Source organism: Ascaphus truei, chromosome 8, assembly GCF_040206685.1.
Source record: "Ascaphus truei isolate aAscTru1 chromosome 8, aAscTru1.hap1, whole genome shotgun sequence".
Taxonomy (NCBI): domain Eukaryota; kingdom Metazoa; phylum Chordata; class Amphibia; order Anura; family Ascaphidae; genus Ascaphus; species Ascaphus truei.
Genome location: NC_134490.1, coordinates 86158926 through 86177191, shown reverse-complemented (window position 1 = coordinate 86177191; position 18266 = coordinate 86158926). Strand labels below are relative to the sequence as shown.

Below are 18266 nucleotides of genomic sequence, written 5' to 3'. Positions count from 1 at the left end.
ACAGTACAGCAGTACTCACTGGGACAATGCAATATACAGACAGTACAGTACAGTACAGTACAGTAGTACTCACTGGGACAATGCAATATACAGACAGTAATACTCACTGGGACAATGCAATATACAGCAGTACTCACTGGGACAATGCAATATACAGACAGTACAGTACAGCAGTACTCACTGGGACAATGCAATATACAGACAGTACAGCAATACTTACTGGGACAATGCAATATACAGACAGTACAGTACAGCAGTACTCACTGGGACAATGCAATATACAGACAGTACAGCAGTACTCACTGGGACAATGCAATATACAGACAGTACAGTACAGCAATACTCACTGGGACAATGCAATATACAGACAGTACAGTACAGCAGTACTCATTGGGGCAATGCAATATACAGACAGTACAATACAGCAGTACTCACTGGGGCAATGCAATATACAGACAGGACAATACAACAGTATTCACTGGGACAATGCAATATACAGACAGTACAGTACAGCAGTACTCACTGGGACAATGCAATATACAGACAGTACAGAACAGCAGTACTCACTGGGACAATGCAATATACAGACAGTACAGTACAGCAGTACTCACTGGGACAATGCAATATACAGACAGTACAGTACAGCAGTACTCACTGGGACAATGCAATATACAGACAGTACAGTACAGCAGTACTCACTGGGACAATGCAATATACAGACAGTACAGTACAGCAGTACTCACTGGGACAATGCAATATACAGACAGTACAGTACAGCAGTACTCACTGGGACAATGCAATATACAGACAGTACAGTACAGCAGTACTCACTGGGACAATGCAATATACAGACAGTACAGTACAACAATACTCAATGGGGCAATGCAATATACAGACAGTACAGTACAGCAGTACTCACTTGGACAATGCAATATACTGACAGTACAGTACAGCAGTACTCACTGGGACAATGCAATATACAGACAGTACAGTACAGCAGTACTCACTGGGACAATGCAATATACAGACAGTACAGTACAGCAGTACTCACTGGGACAATGCAATATACAGACAGGACAGTACAGCAGTACTCACTGGGACAATGCAATATACAGACAGTACAGTACAGCAATACTCACTGGGACAATGCAATATACAGACAGTACAGTACAGCACTACTCACTGGGACAATGCAATATACAGACAGTACAGCAGTACTCACTGGGACAATGCAATATACAGACAGTACAGCAGTACTCACTGGGGCAATGCAATATACAGACAGTACAGTACAGCAGTACTCATTGGTACAATGCAATATACAGACAGTACAGTACAACAATACTCACTGGGACAATGCAATATACAGACAGTACAGTACAGCAGTACTCAGTGGGACAATGCAATATACAGACAGTACAGCAGTACTCACTGGGACAATGCAATACACAGACAGTACAGTACAGCAATACTCACTGGGACAATGCAATATACAGACAGTACAACAATACTCACTGGGACAATGCAATATACAGAAAGTACAACAATACTCACTGGGACAATGCAATATACAGACAGTACAGTACAGCAGTACTCACTGGGACAATGCAATATACAGACAGTACAGTACAGCAGTACTCACTGGGACAATGCAATATGCAGACAGTACAGTACAGCAGTACTCACTGGGACAATGCAATATACAGACAGTACAGTACAGCAGTACTCACTGGGACAATGCAATATACAGACAGTACAGTACAGCAGTACTCACTGGGACAATGCAATATACAGACAGTACTCACTGGGACAATGCAATATACAGACAGTACAGTACAGCAGTACTCACTGGGACAATGCAATATACAGACAGTACAGTACAGCAGTGCTCACTGGGACAATGCAATATACAGACAGTACAGTACAGCAGTACTCACTGGGACAATGCAATATACAGACAGTACAGTACAACAATACTCAATGGGGCAATGCAATATACAGACAGTACAGTACAGCAGTACTCACTTGGACAATGCAATATACAGACAGTACAGTACAGCAGTACTCACTGGGACAATGCAATATACAGACAGTACAGTACAGCAGTACTCACTGGGACAATGCAATATACAGACAGTACAGTACAGCAATACTCACTGGGACAATGCAATATACAGACAGTACAGTACAGCAGTACTCACTGGGACAATGCAATATACAGACAGTACAGTACAGTACAGCAGTACTCACTGGGACAATGCAATATACAGACAGTAGTACTCACTGGGACAATGCAATATACAGACAGTACAGTACAGCAGTACTCACTGGGACAATGCAATATACAGACAGTACAGCAATACTTACTGGGACAATGCAATATACAGACAGTACAGTACAGCAGTACTCACTGGGACAATGCAATATACAGACAGTACAGTACAGCAATACTCACTGGGATAATGCAATATACAGACAGTACAGTAGTACTCACTGGGACAATGCAATATACAGACAGTACAGTACAGCAGTACTCACTGGGACAATGCAATATACAGACAGTACAGTACAGCAGTACTCACTGGGACAATGCAATATACAGACAGTACAGTACAGCAGTACTCACTGGGACAATGCAATATACAGACAGTACAGTACAGCAGTACTCACTGGGACAATGCAATATACTGCACCGACACACTTTATTCGAGCAAATACCCAGTATGTACCTGGCAGATACCTGGAATGCGCCGCTCCTCACCTCTGACAAGCCCCGTTGCGTTTGCCTTCCCAGCCTGGGTTCATGCCTGGCTGACGGGCGGCTGATCTGTTAAATGATAATGATTAGGATTTAATAGGCTGCAATGCTTCGCGTGTCTACCAGATGGCATAAATTCATGAATTGTAATGCAGTATATATATATATAGTGCAGTATTGCAGCCAGCGGGAATAAAATGCTTCAATCACTGCCTGGAAAATACCTCAATGCACTCGGGCAGAAAACAGTCACAAACCTCAATACGCCCGGGTATACCCGAATTCGTGGGACTAGCCGAGCTCCAATAAAGTGTGTCGCCAGTGTACAGACAGTACAGTACAGCAGTACTCACTGGGACAATGCAATATACAGACAGTACAGTACAGTACAGTAGTACTCACTGGGACAATGCAATATACAGACAGTAATACTCACTGGGACAATGCAATATACAGCAGTACTCACTGGGACAATGCAATATACAGACAGTACAGTACAGCAGTACTCACTGGGACAATGCAATATACAGACAGTACAGCAATACTTACTGGGACAATGCAATATACAGACAGTACAGTACAGCAGTACTCACTGGGACAATGCAATATACAGACAGTACAGCAGTACTCACTGGGACAATGCAATATACAGACAGTACAGTACAGCAATACTCACTGGGACAATGCAATATACAGACAGTACAGTACAGCAGTACTCATTGGGGCAATGCAATATACAGACAGTACAATACAGCAGTACTCACTGGGGCAATGCAATATACAGACAGGACAATACAACAGTATTCACTGGGACAATGCAATATACAGACAGTACAGTACAGCAGTACTCACTGGGACAATGCAATATACAGACAGTACAGAACAGCAGTACTCACTGGGACAATGCAATATACAGACAGTACAGTACAGCAGTACTCACTGGGACAATGCAATATACAGACAGTACAGTACAGCAGTACTCACTGGGACAATGCAATATACAGACAGTACAGTACAGCAGTACTCACTGGGACAATGCAATATACAGACAGTACAGTACAGCAGTACTCACTGGGACAATGCAATATACAGACAGTACAGTACAGCAGTACTCACTGGGACAATGCAATATACAGACAGTACAGTACAGCAGTACTCACTGGGACAATGCAATATACAGACAGTACAGTACAACAATACTCAATGGGGCAATGCAATATACAGACAGTACAGTACAGCAGTACTCACTTGGACAATGCAATATACTGACAGTACAGTACAGCAGTACTCACTGGGACAATGCAATATACAGACAGTACAGTACAGCAGTACTCACTGGGACAATGCAATATACAGACAGTACAGTACAGCAGTACTCACTGGGACAATGCAATATACAGACAGGACAGTACAGCAGTACTCACTGGGACAATGCAATATACAGACAGTACAGTACAGCAATACTCACTGGGACAATGCAATATACAGACAGTACAGTACAGCACTACTCACTGGGACAATGCAATATACAGACAGTACAGCAGTACTCACTGGGACAATGCAATATACAGACAGTACAGCAGTACTCACTGGGGCAATGCAATATACAGACAGTACAGTACAGCAGTACTCATTGGTACAATGCAATATACAGACAGTACAGTACAACAATACTCACTGGGACAATGCAATATACAGACAGTACAGTACAGCAGTACTCAGTGGGACAATGCAATATACAGACAGTACAGCAGTACTCACTGGGACAATGCAATACACAGACAGTACAGTACAGCAATACTCACTGGGACAATGCAATATACAGACAGTACAACAATACTCACTGGGACAATGCAATATACAGAAAGTACAACAATACTCACTGGGACAATGCAATATACAGACAGTACAGTACAGCAGTACTCACTGGGACAATGCAATATACAGACAGTACAGTACAGCAGTACTCACTGGGACAATGCAATATGCAGACAGTACAGTACAGCAGTACTCACTGGGACAATGCAATATACAGACAGTACAGTACAGCAGTACTCACTGGGACAATGCAATATACAGACAGTACAGTACAGCAGTACTCACTGGGACAATGCAATATACAGACAGTACTCACTGGGACAATGCAATATACAGACAGTACAGTACAGCAGTACTCACTGGGACAATGCAATATACAGACAGTACAGTACAGCAGTGCTCACTGGGACAATGCAATATACAGACAGTACAGTACAGCAGTACTCACTGGGACAATGCAATATACAGACAGTACAGTACAACAATACTCAATGGGGCAATGCAATATACAGACAGTACAGTACAGCAGTACTCACTTGGACAATGCAATATACAGACAGTACAGTACAGCAGTACTCACTGGGACAATGCAATATACAGACAGTACAGTACAGCAGTACTCACTGGGACAATGCAATATACAGACAGTACAGTACAGCAATACTCACTGGGACAATGCAATATACAGACAGTACAGTACAGCAGTACTCACTGGGACAATGCAATATACAGACAGTACAGTACAGTACAGCAGTACTCACTGGGACAATGCAATATACAGACAGTAGTACTCACTGGGACAATGCAATATACAGACAGTACAGTACAGCAGTACTCACTGGGACAATGCAATATACAGACAGTACAGCAATACTTACTGGGACAATGCAATATACAGACAGTACAGTACAGCAGTACTCACTGGGACAATGCAATATACAGACAGTACAGTACAGCAGTACTCACTGGGACAATGCAATATACAGACAGTACAGTACAGCAATACTCACTGGGACAATGCAATATACAGACAGTACAGTACAGCAGTACTCATTGGGGCAATGCAATATAGAGACAGTACAGTACAGCAGTACTCACTGGGGCAATACAATATACAGACAGGACAATACAACAGTATTCACTGGGACAATGCAATATACAGACAGTACAGTACAGCAGTACTCACTGGGACAATGCAATATACAGACAGTACAGTACAGCAGTACTCACTGGGACAATGCAATATACAGACAGTACAGTACAGCAGTACTCACTGGGACAATGCAATATACAGACAGTACAGTACAGCAGTACTCACTGGGACAATGCAATATACAGACAGTAAAGTACAGCAGTACTCACTGGGACAATGCAATATACAGACAGTACAGTACAGCAGTACTCACTGGGACAATGCAATATACAGACAGTACAGTACAGCAGTGCTCACTGGGACAATGCAATATACAGACAGTACAGTACAGCAGTACTCACTGGGACAATGCAATATACAGACAGTACAGTACAGCAGTACTCACTGGGACAATGCAATATACAGACAGTACAGTAGTACTCACTGGGACAATGCAATATACAGACAGTACAGTACAGCAGTACTCACTGGGACAATGCAATATACAGACAGTACAGCAGTACTCACTGGGACAATGCAATATACAGACAGTACAGTACAGCAGTACTCACTGGGACAATGCAATATACAGACAGTACAGTACAGCAGTACTCACTGGGACAATGCAATATACAGACAGTACAGTACAGAAATACTCACTGGGACAATGCAATATACAGACAGTACAGTACAGCACAGCACTACTCACTGGGACAATGCAATATACAGACAGTACAGCAGTACTCACTGGGACAATGCAATATACAGACAGTACAGCAGTACTCACTGGGGCAATGCAATATACAGACAGTACAGTACAGCAATACTCACTGAGACAATGCAATATACAGACAGTACAGTACAGCAATACTCACTGGGACAATGCAATATACAGACAGTACAGTACAGCAGTACTCAGTGGGACAATGCAATATACAGACAGTACAGCAGTACTCACTGGGACAATGCAATACACAGACAGTACAGTACAGCAATACTCACTGGGACAATGCAATATACAGACAGTAGAACATTACTCACTGGAACAATGCAATATACAGACAGTACAACAATACTCACTGGGACAATGCAATATACAGACAGTACAGTACAGCAGTACTCACTGGGACAATGCAATATACAGACAGTACAGTACAGCAGTACTCACTGGTACAATGCAATATACAGACAGTACAGTACAGCAGTACTCACTGGAACAATGCAATATACAGACAGTACAGTACAGCAATACTCACTGGGACAATGCAATATACAGACAGTACAGTACAGCAATACTCACTGGTACAATGCAATATACAGACAGTACAGTACAGCAGTACTCACTGGGATAATGCAATATACAGACAGTACAGCAGTACTCACTGGGACAATGCAATATACAGACAGTACAGTACAGCAGTACTCACTGGGACAATGCAATATACAGACAGTACAGTACAGCAGTACTCACTGGGTCAATGCAATATACAGACAGTACAGTACAGCAGTACTCACTGGGACAATGCAATATACAGACAGTACAGTACAGCAGTACTCACTGGGACAATGCAATATACAGACAGGACAGTACAGCAATACTCACTGGGACAATGCAATATACAGACAGTACAGTACAGCAGTACTCACTGGGACAATGCAATATACAGACAGGACAGTACAGCAATATTCACTGGGACAATGCAATATACAGACAGTACAGTACAGCAGTACTCACTGGGACAATGCAATATACAGACAGTACAGTACAGCGATACTCACTGGGACAATGCAATATACAGACAGTACAGTAGTACTTACTGGGACAATGCAATATACAGACAGTACAGTACAGCAATACTCACTGGGACAATGCAATATACAGACAGTACAGTACAGCGATACTCACTGGGACAATGCAATATACAGACAGTACAGTACAGCAGTACTCACTGGGACAATGCAATATACAGACAGTACAGTACAGCAGTACTCACTGGGACAATGCAATATACAGACAGTACAGTACAGCAGTACTCACTCGGACAATGCAATATACAGACAGTACAGTACAGCAGTACTCACTGGGACAATGCAATATACAGACAGTACAGTACAGCAGTATTCACTGGGACAATGCAATATACAGACAGTACAGTACAGCAATACTCACTGGGACAATGCAATATACAGGCAGTACAGTACAGCAATACTCACTGGGACAATGCAATATACAGACAGTACAGTAGTACTCACTGGGACAATGCAATATACAGACAGTACAGTACAGCAGTACTCACTGGGACAATGCAATATACAGACAGGACAGTACAGCAATACTCACTGGGACAATGCAATATACAGACAGTACAGTAGTACTCACTGGGACAATGTAATATGCAGACAGTACAGTACAGCAGTACTCACTGGGACAATGCAATATACAGACAGTACAGTACAGCAATACTCACTGGGACAATGCAATATACAGACAGTACAGTACAGCAATACTCACTGGGACAATGCAATATACAGACAGTACAGTACAGCAGTACTCACTGGGACAATGCAATATACAGACAGTACAGTACAACAGTACTCACTGGGACAATGCAATATACAGACAGTACAGAAATACTCACGGGGACAATGCAATATACAGACAGTACAGTACAGCAGTACTCACTGGGACAATGCAATATACAGACAGTACAGTAGTACTCACTGGGACAATGCAATATACAGACAGTACAGTACAGAAGTACTCACTGGGACAATGCAATATACAGACAGTACAACAATACTCACTGGGACAATGCAATATACAGACAGTACAACAATACTCACTGGGACAATGCAATATACAGACAGTACAGTACAGCAGTACTCACTGGGACAATGCAATATACAGACAGTACAGTACAGCAGTTCTCACTGGGATAATGCAATATACAGACAGTACAGTACAGCAGTACTCACTGGGACAATGCAATATACAGACAGTACAGTACAGCAGTACTCACTGGGACAATGCAATATACAGACAGTACAGTACAGCAGTACTCACTGGGACAATGCAATATACAGACAGTACAACAATACTCACTGGGACAATGCAATATACAGACAGTACAGAACAGCAGTACTCACTGGGACAATGCAATATACAGACAGTACAGCAGTACTCACTGGGACAATGCAATATACAGACAGTACAGTACAGCAGTTCTCACTTGGACAATGCAATATACAGACAGCACAGTACAGCAGTACTCACTGGGGCAATGCAATATACAGACAGTACAGTAGTACTCACTGGGACAATGCAATATACAGACAGTACAGTACAGCAGTACTCACTGGGACAATGCAATATACAGACAGTACAGTACAGCAGTACTCACTGGGACAATGCAATATACAGACAGTACAGTACAGCCGTACTCACTGGGACAATGCAATATACAGACAGTACAGTACAGCAGTACTCACTGGGACAATGCAATATACAGACAGTACAGTACAGCAGTACTCACTGGGACAATGCAATATACAGATAGTACAGCAGTACTCACTGGGACAATGCAATATACAGACAGTACAGTACAGCAGTACTCACTGGGACAATGCAATATAAAGACAGTACACTACAGCAGTACTCACTGGGACAATGTAATATACAGACAGTACAGTACAGCAGTACTCACTGGGACAATGCAATATACAGACAGTACAGTACAGCAGTACTCACTGGGACAATGCAATATACAGACAATACATACAGACAGTACAGTACAGCAATACTCACTGGGACAATGCAATATACAGACAGTACAGTACAGCAGTACTCACTGGGACAATGCAATATACAGACAGTACAGTACAGCAGTACTCACTGGGACAATGCAATATACAGACAGTACAGTAGTTACTCACTGGGACAATGCAATATACAGACAGTACAGTACAGCAGTACTCACTGGGACAATGCAATATACAGACAGTACAGCAGTACTCACTGGGACAATGCAATATACAGACAGTACAGTACAGCAGTACTCACTGGGACAATGCAATATACAGACAGTACAGTAGTTACTCACTGGGACAATGCAATATACAGACAGTACAGTACAGCAGTACTCACTGGGACAATGCAATATACAGACAGTACAGTACAGCAGTACTCACTGGGACAATGCAATATACAGACAGTACAGTACAGCAGTACTCACTCGGACAATGCAATATACAGACAGTACAGTACAGCAGTACTCACTGGGACAATGCAATATGCAGACAGTACAGTACAGCAGTACTCACTGGGACAATGCAATATACAGACAGTACAGCAATACTCACTGGGACAATGCAATATACAGACAGTACAGTACAGCAATACTCACTGGGACAATGCAATATACAGACAGTACAGTACAGCAGTACTCACTGGGACAATGCAATATACAGACAGTACAGTACAACAGTACTCACTGGGACAATGCAATATACAGACAGTACAGTACAGCAGTACTCACTGGGACAATGCAATATACAGACAGTACAGTACAGCAGTACTCACTGGGACAATGCAATATACAGACAGTACAGTACAGAAGTACTCACTGGGACAATGCAATATACAGACAGTACAACAATACTCACTGGGACAATGCAATATACAGACAGTACAACAATACTCACTGGGACAATGCAATATACAGACAATACAGTACAGCAGTACTCACTGGGACAATGCAATATACAGACAGTACAGCAGTACTCACTGGGACAATGCAATATACAGACAGTACAGTACAGCAGTACTCACTGGGACAATGCAATATACAGACAGTACAGTACAGCAGTACTCACTGGGACAATGCAATATACAGACAGTACAGTACAGCAGTACTCACTGGGACAATGCAATATACAGACAGTACAGAACAGCAGTACTCACTGGGACAATGCAATATACAGACAGTACAGTACTACTCACTGGGACAATGCAATATACAGACAGTACAGTACAGCAGTACTCACTGGGACAATGCAATATACAGACAGTACAGTACAGCAGTACTCACTGGGACAATGCAATATACAGACAGTACAGTACAGCCGTACTCACTGGGACAATGCAATATACAGACAGTACAATACAGCAGTACTCACTGGGACAATGCAATATACAGATAGTACAGCAGTACTCACTGGGACAATGCAATATACAGACAGTACAGTACAGCAATACTCACTGGGACAATGCAATATACAGACAGTACAGTACAGCAGTACTCACTGGGACAATGCAATATACAGACAGTACAGTACAACAGTACTCACTGGGACAATGCAATATACAGACAGTACAGAAATACTCACTGGGACAATGCAATATACAGACAGTACAGTACAGCAGTACTCACTGGGACAATGCAATATACAGACAGTACAGTACAGCAGTACTCACTGGGATAATGCAATATACAGACAGTACAGTACAGCAGTACTCACTGGGACAATGCAATATACAGACAGTACAGTACAGCAGTACTCACTGGGACAATGCAATATACAGACAGTACAGTACAGCAATACTCGCTGGGACAATGCAATATACAGACAGTACAGTACAGCAATACTCGCTGGGACAATGCAATATACAGACAGTACAGTACAGCAGTACTCGCTGGGGCAATGCAATATACAGACAGTACAGTACAGCAGTACTCACTGGGACAATGCAATATACAGACAGTACAGTACAGCAGTACTCACTGGGACAATGCAATATACAGACAGTACAGCAGTACTCACTGGGACAATGCAATATACAGACAGTACAGTACAGCAGTACTCACTGGGACAATGCAATATACAGACAGTACAGCAGTACTCACTGGGACAATGCAATATACAGACAGTACAGCAGTACTCACTGGGGCAATGCAATATACAGACAGTACAGTACAGCAGTACTCACTGGGACAATGCAATATACAGACAGTACAGTACAGCAGTACTCACTGGGACAATGCAATATACAGACAGTACAGTACAGCAGTACTCACTGGGACAATGCAATATACAGACAGTACAGCAGTACTCACTGGGACAATGCAATATACAGACAGTACAGTACAGCAGTACTCACTGGGACAATGCAATATACAGACAATACATACAGACAGTACAGTACAGCAATACTCACTGGGACAATGCAATATACAGACAGTACAGTACAGCAGTACTCACTGGGACAATGCAATATACAGACAGTACAGTACAGCAGTACTCACTGGGACAATGCAATATACAGACAGTACAGTAGTACTCACTGGGACAATGCAATATACAGACAGTACAGTACAGCAGTACTCACTGGGACAATGCAATATACAGACAGTACAGTACAGCAGTACTCACTGGGACAATGCAATATACAGACAGTACAGTACAGCAATACTCACTGGGACAATGCAATATACAGACAGTACAGTACAGCAGTACTCACTGGGACAATGCAATATACAAACTGTACAGTACAGCAGTACTCACTGGGATAATGCAATATACAGACAGTACAGTACAGCAGTACTCACTGGGACAATGCAATATACAGACAGTACAGTACAGCAGTACTCACTGGGACAATGCAATATACAGACAGTACAGTACAGCAATACTCGCTGGGACAATGCAATATACAGACAGTACAGTACAGCAGTACTCGCTGGGGCAATGCAATATACAGACAGTACAGTACAGCAGTACTCACTGGGACAATGCAATATACAGACAGTACAGTACAGCAGTACTCACTGGGACAATGCAATATACAGACAGTACAGTACAGCAGTACTCACTGGGACAATGCAATATACAGACAGTACAGCAGTACTCACTGGGACAATGCAATATACAGACAGTACAGTACAGCAGTACTCACTGGGACAATGCAATATACAGACAGTACAGCAGTACTCACTGGGACAATGCAATATACAGACAGTACAGCAGTACTCACTGGGACAATGCAATATACAGACAGTACAGTACAGCAGTACTCACTGGGACAATGCAATATACAGACAGTACAGCAGTACTCACTGGGACAATGCAATATACAGACAGTACAGTACAGCAGTACTCACTGGGACAATGCAATATACAGACAGTACAGTACAGCAGTACTCACTGGGACAATGCAATATACAGACAGTACAGTACAGCAGTACTCACTGGGACAATGCAATATACAGACAGTACAGTACAGCAGTACTCACTGGGACAATGCAATATACAGACAGTACAGCAGTACTCACTGGGACAATGCAATATACAGACAGTACAGCAGTACTCACTGGGACAATGCAATATACAGACAGTACAGTACAGCAGTACTCACTGGGACAATGCAATATACAGACAGTACAGTACAGCAGTACTCACTGGGACAATGCAAAATACAGACAGTACAGCAGTACTCACTGGGACAATGCAATATACAGACAGTACAGCAGTACTCACTGGGACAATGCAATATACAGACAGTACAGTACAGCAGTACTCACTGGGACAATGCAATATACAGACAGTACAGCAGTACTCACTGGGACAATGCAATATACAGACAGTACAGTACAGCAGTACTCACTGGGACAATGCAATATACAGACAGTACAGTACAGCAGTACTCACTGGGACAATGCAATATACAGACAGTACAGTACAGCACAGCAGTACTCACTGGGACAATGCAATATACAGACAGTACAGTACAGCAGTACTCACTGGGACAATGCAATATACAGACAGTACAGTACAGCAGTACTCACTGGGACAATGCAATATACAGACAGTACAGTACAGCAGTACTCACTGGGACAATGCAATATACAGACAGTACTGTACAGCAGTACTCACTGGGACAATGCAATATACAGACAGTACAGTACAGCAGTACTCACTGGGACAATGCAATATACAGACAGTACAGTACAGCAGTACTCACAGGGACAATGCAATATACAGACAGTACAGTACAGCAGTACTCACTGGGACAATGCAATATACAGATAGTACAGCAGTACTCACTGGGACAATGCAATATACAGACAGTACAGTACAGCAGTACTCACTGGGACAATGCAATATACAGACAGTACAGTACAGCAGTACTCACTGGGACAATGCAATATACAGACAGTACAGTACAGCAGTACTCACTGGGACAATGCAATATACAGACAGTACAGTACAGCAGTACTCACTGGGGCAATGCAATATACAGACAGTACAGTAGTACTCACTGGGGCAATGCAATATACAGACAGTACAGTACAGCAGTACTCACTGGGGCAATGCAATATACAGACAGTACAGTACAGCAGTACTCACTGGGACAATGCAATATACAGACAGTACAGTACAGCAGTACTCACTTGGACAATGCAATATACAGACAGTACAGTACAGCAGTACTCACTGGGTCAATGCAATATACAGACAGTACAGCAGTACTCACTGGGACAATGCAATATACAGACAGTACAGTACAGCAGTACTCACTTGGACAATGCAATATATTTATACCGCGTTGTGGGATGAGCGATTACAATCTGTATGTTTCCTGTGCTCACCAGAATTGAAATGATTTTAAGGAGCAAACTTAAATGCCTATTGCTCTTTGTATAGTACCACCTGACCCTAAACGTCAAATAAAATGGTATGCTCACATCCGGTGCTGCCAACATTACTAACGACCATGATGAAAGATGGGAAACTTAATCATACATTAATTATTTAGCACTAGTACTGTCTAAGTTAGTAATGTATTAACACACACGTTTTAAGTCCACTCATCCCTCCTTTTAAATGACAGTTCTTATTATGCACCTATCAATGACCATTCTATTGAGACAGTTCTCCCTCCATTAGAGAGGTTAGGAGAGCTTTTTGCAGGTACAGTAGTGTTAGGACTTGCATAGAGGGGGTTTACAATCTTAAAATGCTTTCACCAAATAATTTAACTAAATGACCCTCACTTATGAAAAGAAAATCAGATAAGTATGTAACTATATCATTTGTCATATTGGATGTAGCAGCACTGGGGCTTTTTGTCTTTTGTCTTAATAATGTATTACCATAAATTGTACTGGAAGAGAACGCTCACTGACCTTTGTACAAGGGCTGTATTTTTGTTTAGTTATATCTTAAACACGTTTTGATACCATGTATGAAACTTCACGAACTTTTCAGGATGATACAATAACTGATGATTCATAAGCCTTCAGCTTTACTGTAAGATGTGACAGGGAAGAGAACCACATTTTACTAACACTAACATTACAAATAAATGATACAGTCTATTGTTATTGTAACGCCATTCAGAAACTCATCACAAATGCTAAATCCATCTTCTCAATCCAGTTCTATGTACATGGGGCTAACTTCTTCAATATACTATGAATCAGGGTGATTTCCTGCTGATTTGATACAGTTTAATGCCTTTTTACATTCCTAGAAATTTACATGAGTGTACCTGTAGGGGCTGCGGGAGTTAGAGGACTGGGAGGACGGGGATACTTGGCTTACACTGGATTGGGACGTGGATATTCTGGATACCAAATGAAAGGAGACAAGAGGGCAGATGAGAAACTTTATGACATTTTACCTGGAATGGAACTCACCCCAATGAGCGCTTTAAAGCCACAAGGCATTAAACTTGCCCCACAGGTAGGATTGACCTTTGTATGTGCAATGTTAATAACCTTTGTCATTTGATGTATGTTGGTGTTTTTATGACCGTTGCCATCCTATTTGTTTCATAGAGTTGAGCGTGGGCACAACACTGCAAATATAATTTACATTAAAAGCTAGATCTGGAGACTTTGCAAACTAAGATGTAGGATGACACATGGATTTAAAGTGCCTACGGTCGCCTAGTAAGTTACTGTGACAGCAAGCTACAATAAGGGTCCAGCCAGCTTGCTGCCCTTGCCTGTCAAGATGGCTCCCCAAAGCAAGGGTTAACTGAGCCATCTCAGGGTGAAAAATGGCCTGCACCCTGGTCATAGTATGTTAAGTGATTTCATTATGTATCGTTACTATGTAAATGTACTTGTCTCTGTGGCATATTGTGTGCCTTGGGCTAGCAACACACGGCAGAGTGATGGGCACACAATGTTTCAGAGGGCTCGTCCTTGCGTAGTCCAGGTTAAAAGTTACTGGAGTTAGGACAGATCAATGCGGGGATGAGTGTAAGCGAGCTCTGGCAGTGTCCTTCACTGTGTGAGCTAGGCAACCCCCGTATTCCCTGTTTGGTAAGTTATTGCTGTGTTCTGTATTGTGTGGTTTAATGTTGGCTTTGGCCAAATAATCTCCGGTTTATTTAACGCTCGTGTTCTGTCGGGTTATTGGCGATCCCCTGTAGTCTGGCCAATCCTCTATAGTGAGAGCCACTCTTTTTACCCGAACAAAAGGAGGGGTTTAGAATTGTCACGAGCCACGCAAACAGACCCTGAATGCACCTTTGCAAGAAGTTATATTAAATACAACAGAAAAAATGGAGCTTTATTCATGTTTGATTGCTGTTCAGTGTTGCCTAAGAAAGTTGATTAATTACCCTCCTATATATATTTTTTTATTGCAGATAGCAATCAAGCAAACATTGTTTTATGCTTTGTATGTGCTAGCAATCTTTCATTCATTTGGCTGTTGCAAGTGTTACCATACATTACATGTGAGGCTAACTGTAAAGTCTGCATTAGAAGGCATTTCTATGAACATTAAGCATGTTTGTCATAGGTAAGAAATTCTGCAAGAATTATTTTATTGTAACATTTCCTTGAGATGGAAATCCTCCAGCTGGATAAATATCGCTGTTTTGTGCCTCAGAACTTGTTAGGAATAAAAATGGCTTCTGGAGGAAAAACGATATGAAGTTTGCCACATACCATATCACACTTACCCTATTTATTGCATCACAGGCAATGATGTCGCATGCAGCCCATTTTATTTCCTAACTAGAGGTACATGACATTAAAGGTCAATCATTCCTGAACTGTGGCACTCCTGCTGGTAAGACCAAGGTGGTTCTGGGAGACCCCATGGTTCAGGTAGGTATTAAAATAGTGAACAAATATTCACCCGCAACTCTAGTGGTGTCTGAAATATATACTCAAAGTGATGAAATCAAAAGAGTGAATCGTGTCAGAAGAGTGAAATTCACGCAAAGGTATAATGTGAAAAAGACTCCATCACTAAATGAGTGAAAGAGATGAAAGTGAAGAAATATACAGTATATAAATGTGATAAAATACACACCCGGTTATTGCAGCTCTACCCCCGTTGAACCTTCCTCTGGGGTTCTTGAAATGGTAGTTTTGGAGAAGCGGGGAGCGCGAAAAACGGCAACGTATGAATAAAAAAAGAAATAGTGCAATTCCGTGTGGTAAAGATGAATTAAATGTAACCCCCTTTCCCTATGCCCTTTGGAAACCGCGGGCGATTATGCATGCTGCTGTTACCTGCGAGGCTCACAGGAGGCCAAAGCCCCAAATACCCTGAGGGTGCTTGGGCACCTATACCCGGGTGTCCAACAAAGCTACCTTTCCCAAATGTATGTCCCAGGGCAGCGCTACCCTCCCTTGGTCTGATGGTGCACGTTGGGTACTTTCCTGGGTACTCCAGTACCCAGGTGCAGCTCGCAGAATTATGCTGAAGCAGGTCCCACGCAGCGGGGCCTCCAACAGCAATCCCCTCACGCCTAAGGGTCCAAATCCTCCACGCGGTACAGGTTCCAGCCGGAGTGTCTCGCACAAAGTTCGGAGTACCACTTTGTCGCGCTACAGGGCAATCCCTATGGCTATGGGCAGTCCTTCCCACTTAACTGTAGTGACGGGACTGGCTGGGGCTTAAGGGGAAAGTTCTGGTCTAGTCCAGGAAGCTAACTGCTCCCTGGACACTACCTTCCTCTTCCTCTGCTTCCATGCGACTGAGCACGCTGGCTCCTGGTCCGCAGAGGAAATCCTCCTTCCCCTCAGCCCTCCCGTCCCGACGGCACCGTCCCTAACATGGCCGCCGCAACATCCAGGGGGGGCCAGCTGCAACATGGCCGCCGTGCCTGCCGAACTGCGCATGCTCGTCATTTCCAAAATGGCCGCCGCCACTACCTCCCCAATTGTGCGGAGCTTCGCCGACCGGATGAGCAACGGAGCAGTTCCCCCTCACCTTAGGTAAGTAGGGGGACTCCACTACATCAATAATTCAGTTCTCACAAAATGTACACTTACAATATCAGAGCAGTAATCAGGCATCCAATCCCACGTGGACTCTCAATGTGATTCTCCCCATAAGGTGCTCAGATGTGGTCATGAGATGTAGTGTGTGGATCCCATGTAAAAAAAGGAGAAGGCAGCATGATTGTGCAGATGGCGGCCACAATGTATTAGAAATACGGCAAAATGCAAGATAAATGCAAACTCACATTTAAAGCCTCACACAGGGCATTGTACGAATTGCAAGATGGTCTCAGGAGGGTATGCTAGTGGT

The 18266-nt window shown here is 42.8% G+C and overlaps 1 protein-coding gene across 2 annotated transcripts in view; it reads left to right on the top strand.

Annotated features, from left to right (window-relative positions):
- The window catches only part of A1CF (APOBEC1 complementation factor), a 115926-nt gene that overhangs the window by 75094 nt on the left and 22566 nt on the right, over positions 1–18266 (top strand). The window contains exon 9 of one of the 2 annotated variants that reach the window (XM_075612924.1): positions 15262–15449. In XM_075612924.1, coding sequence (XP_075469039.1) covers positions 15262–15449 — 188 coding nt within the window. Of the gene's footprint in view, positions 1–15237; positions 15450–18266 lie in introns of both variants that reach the window. The other variant, XM_075612923.1, reaches the window with a different exon arrangement.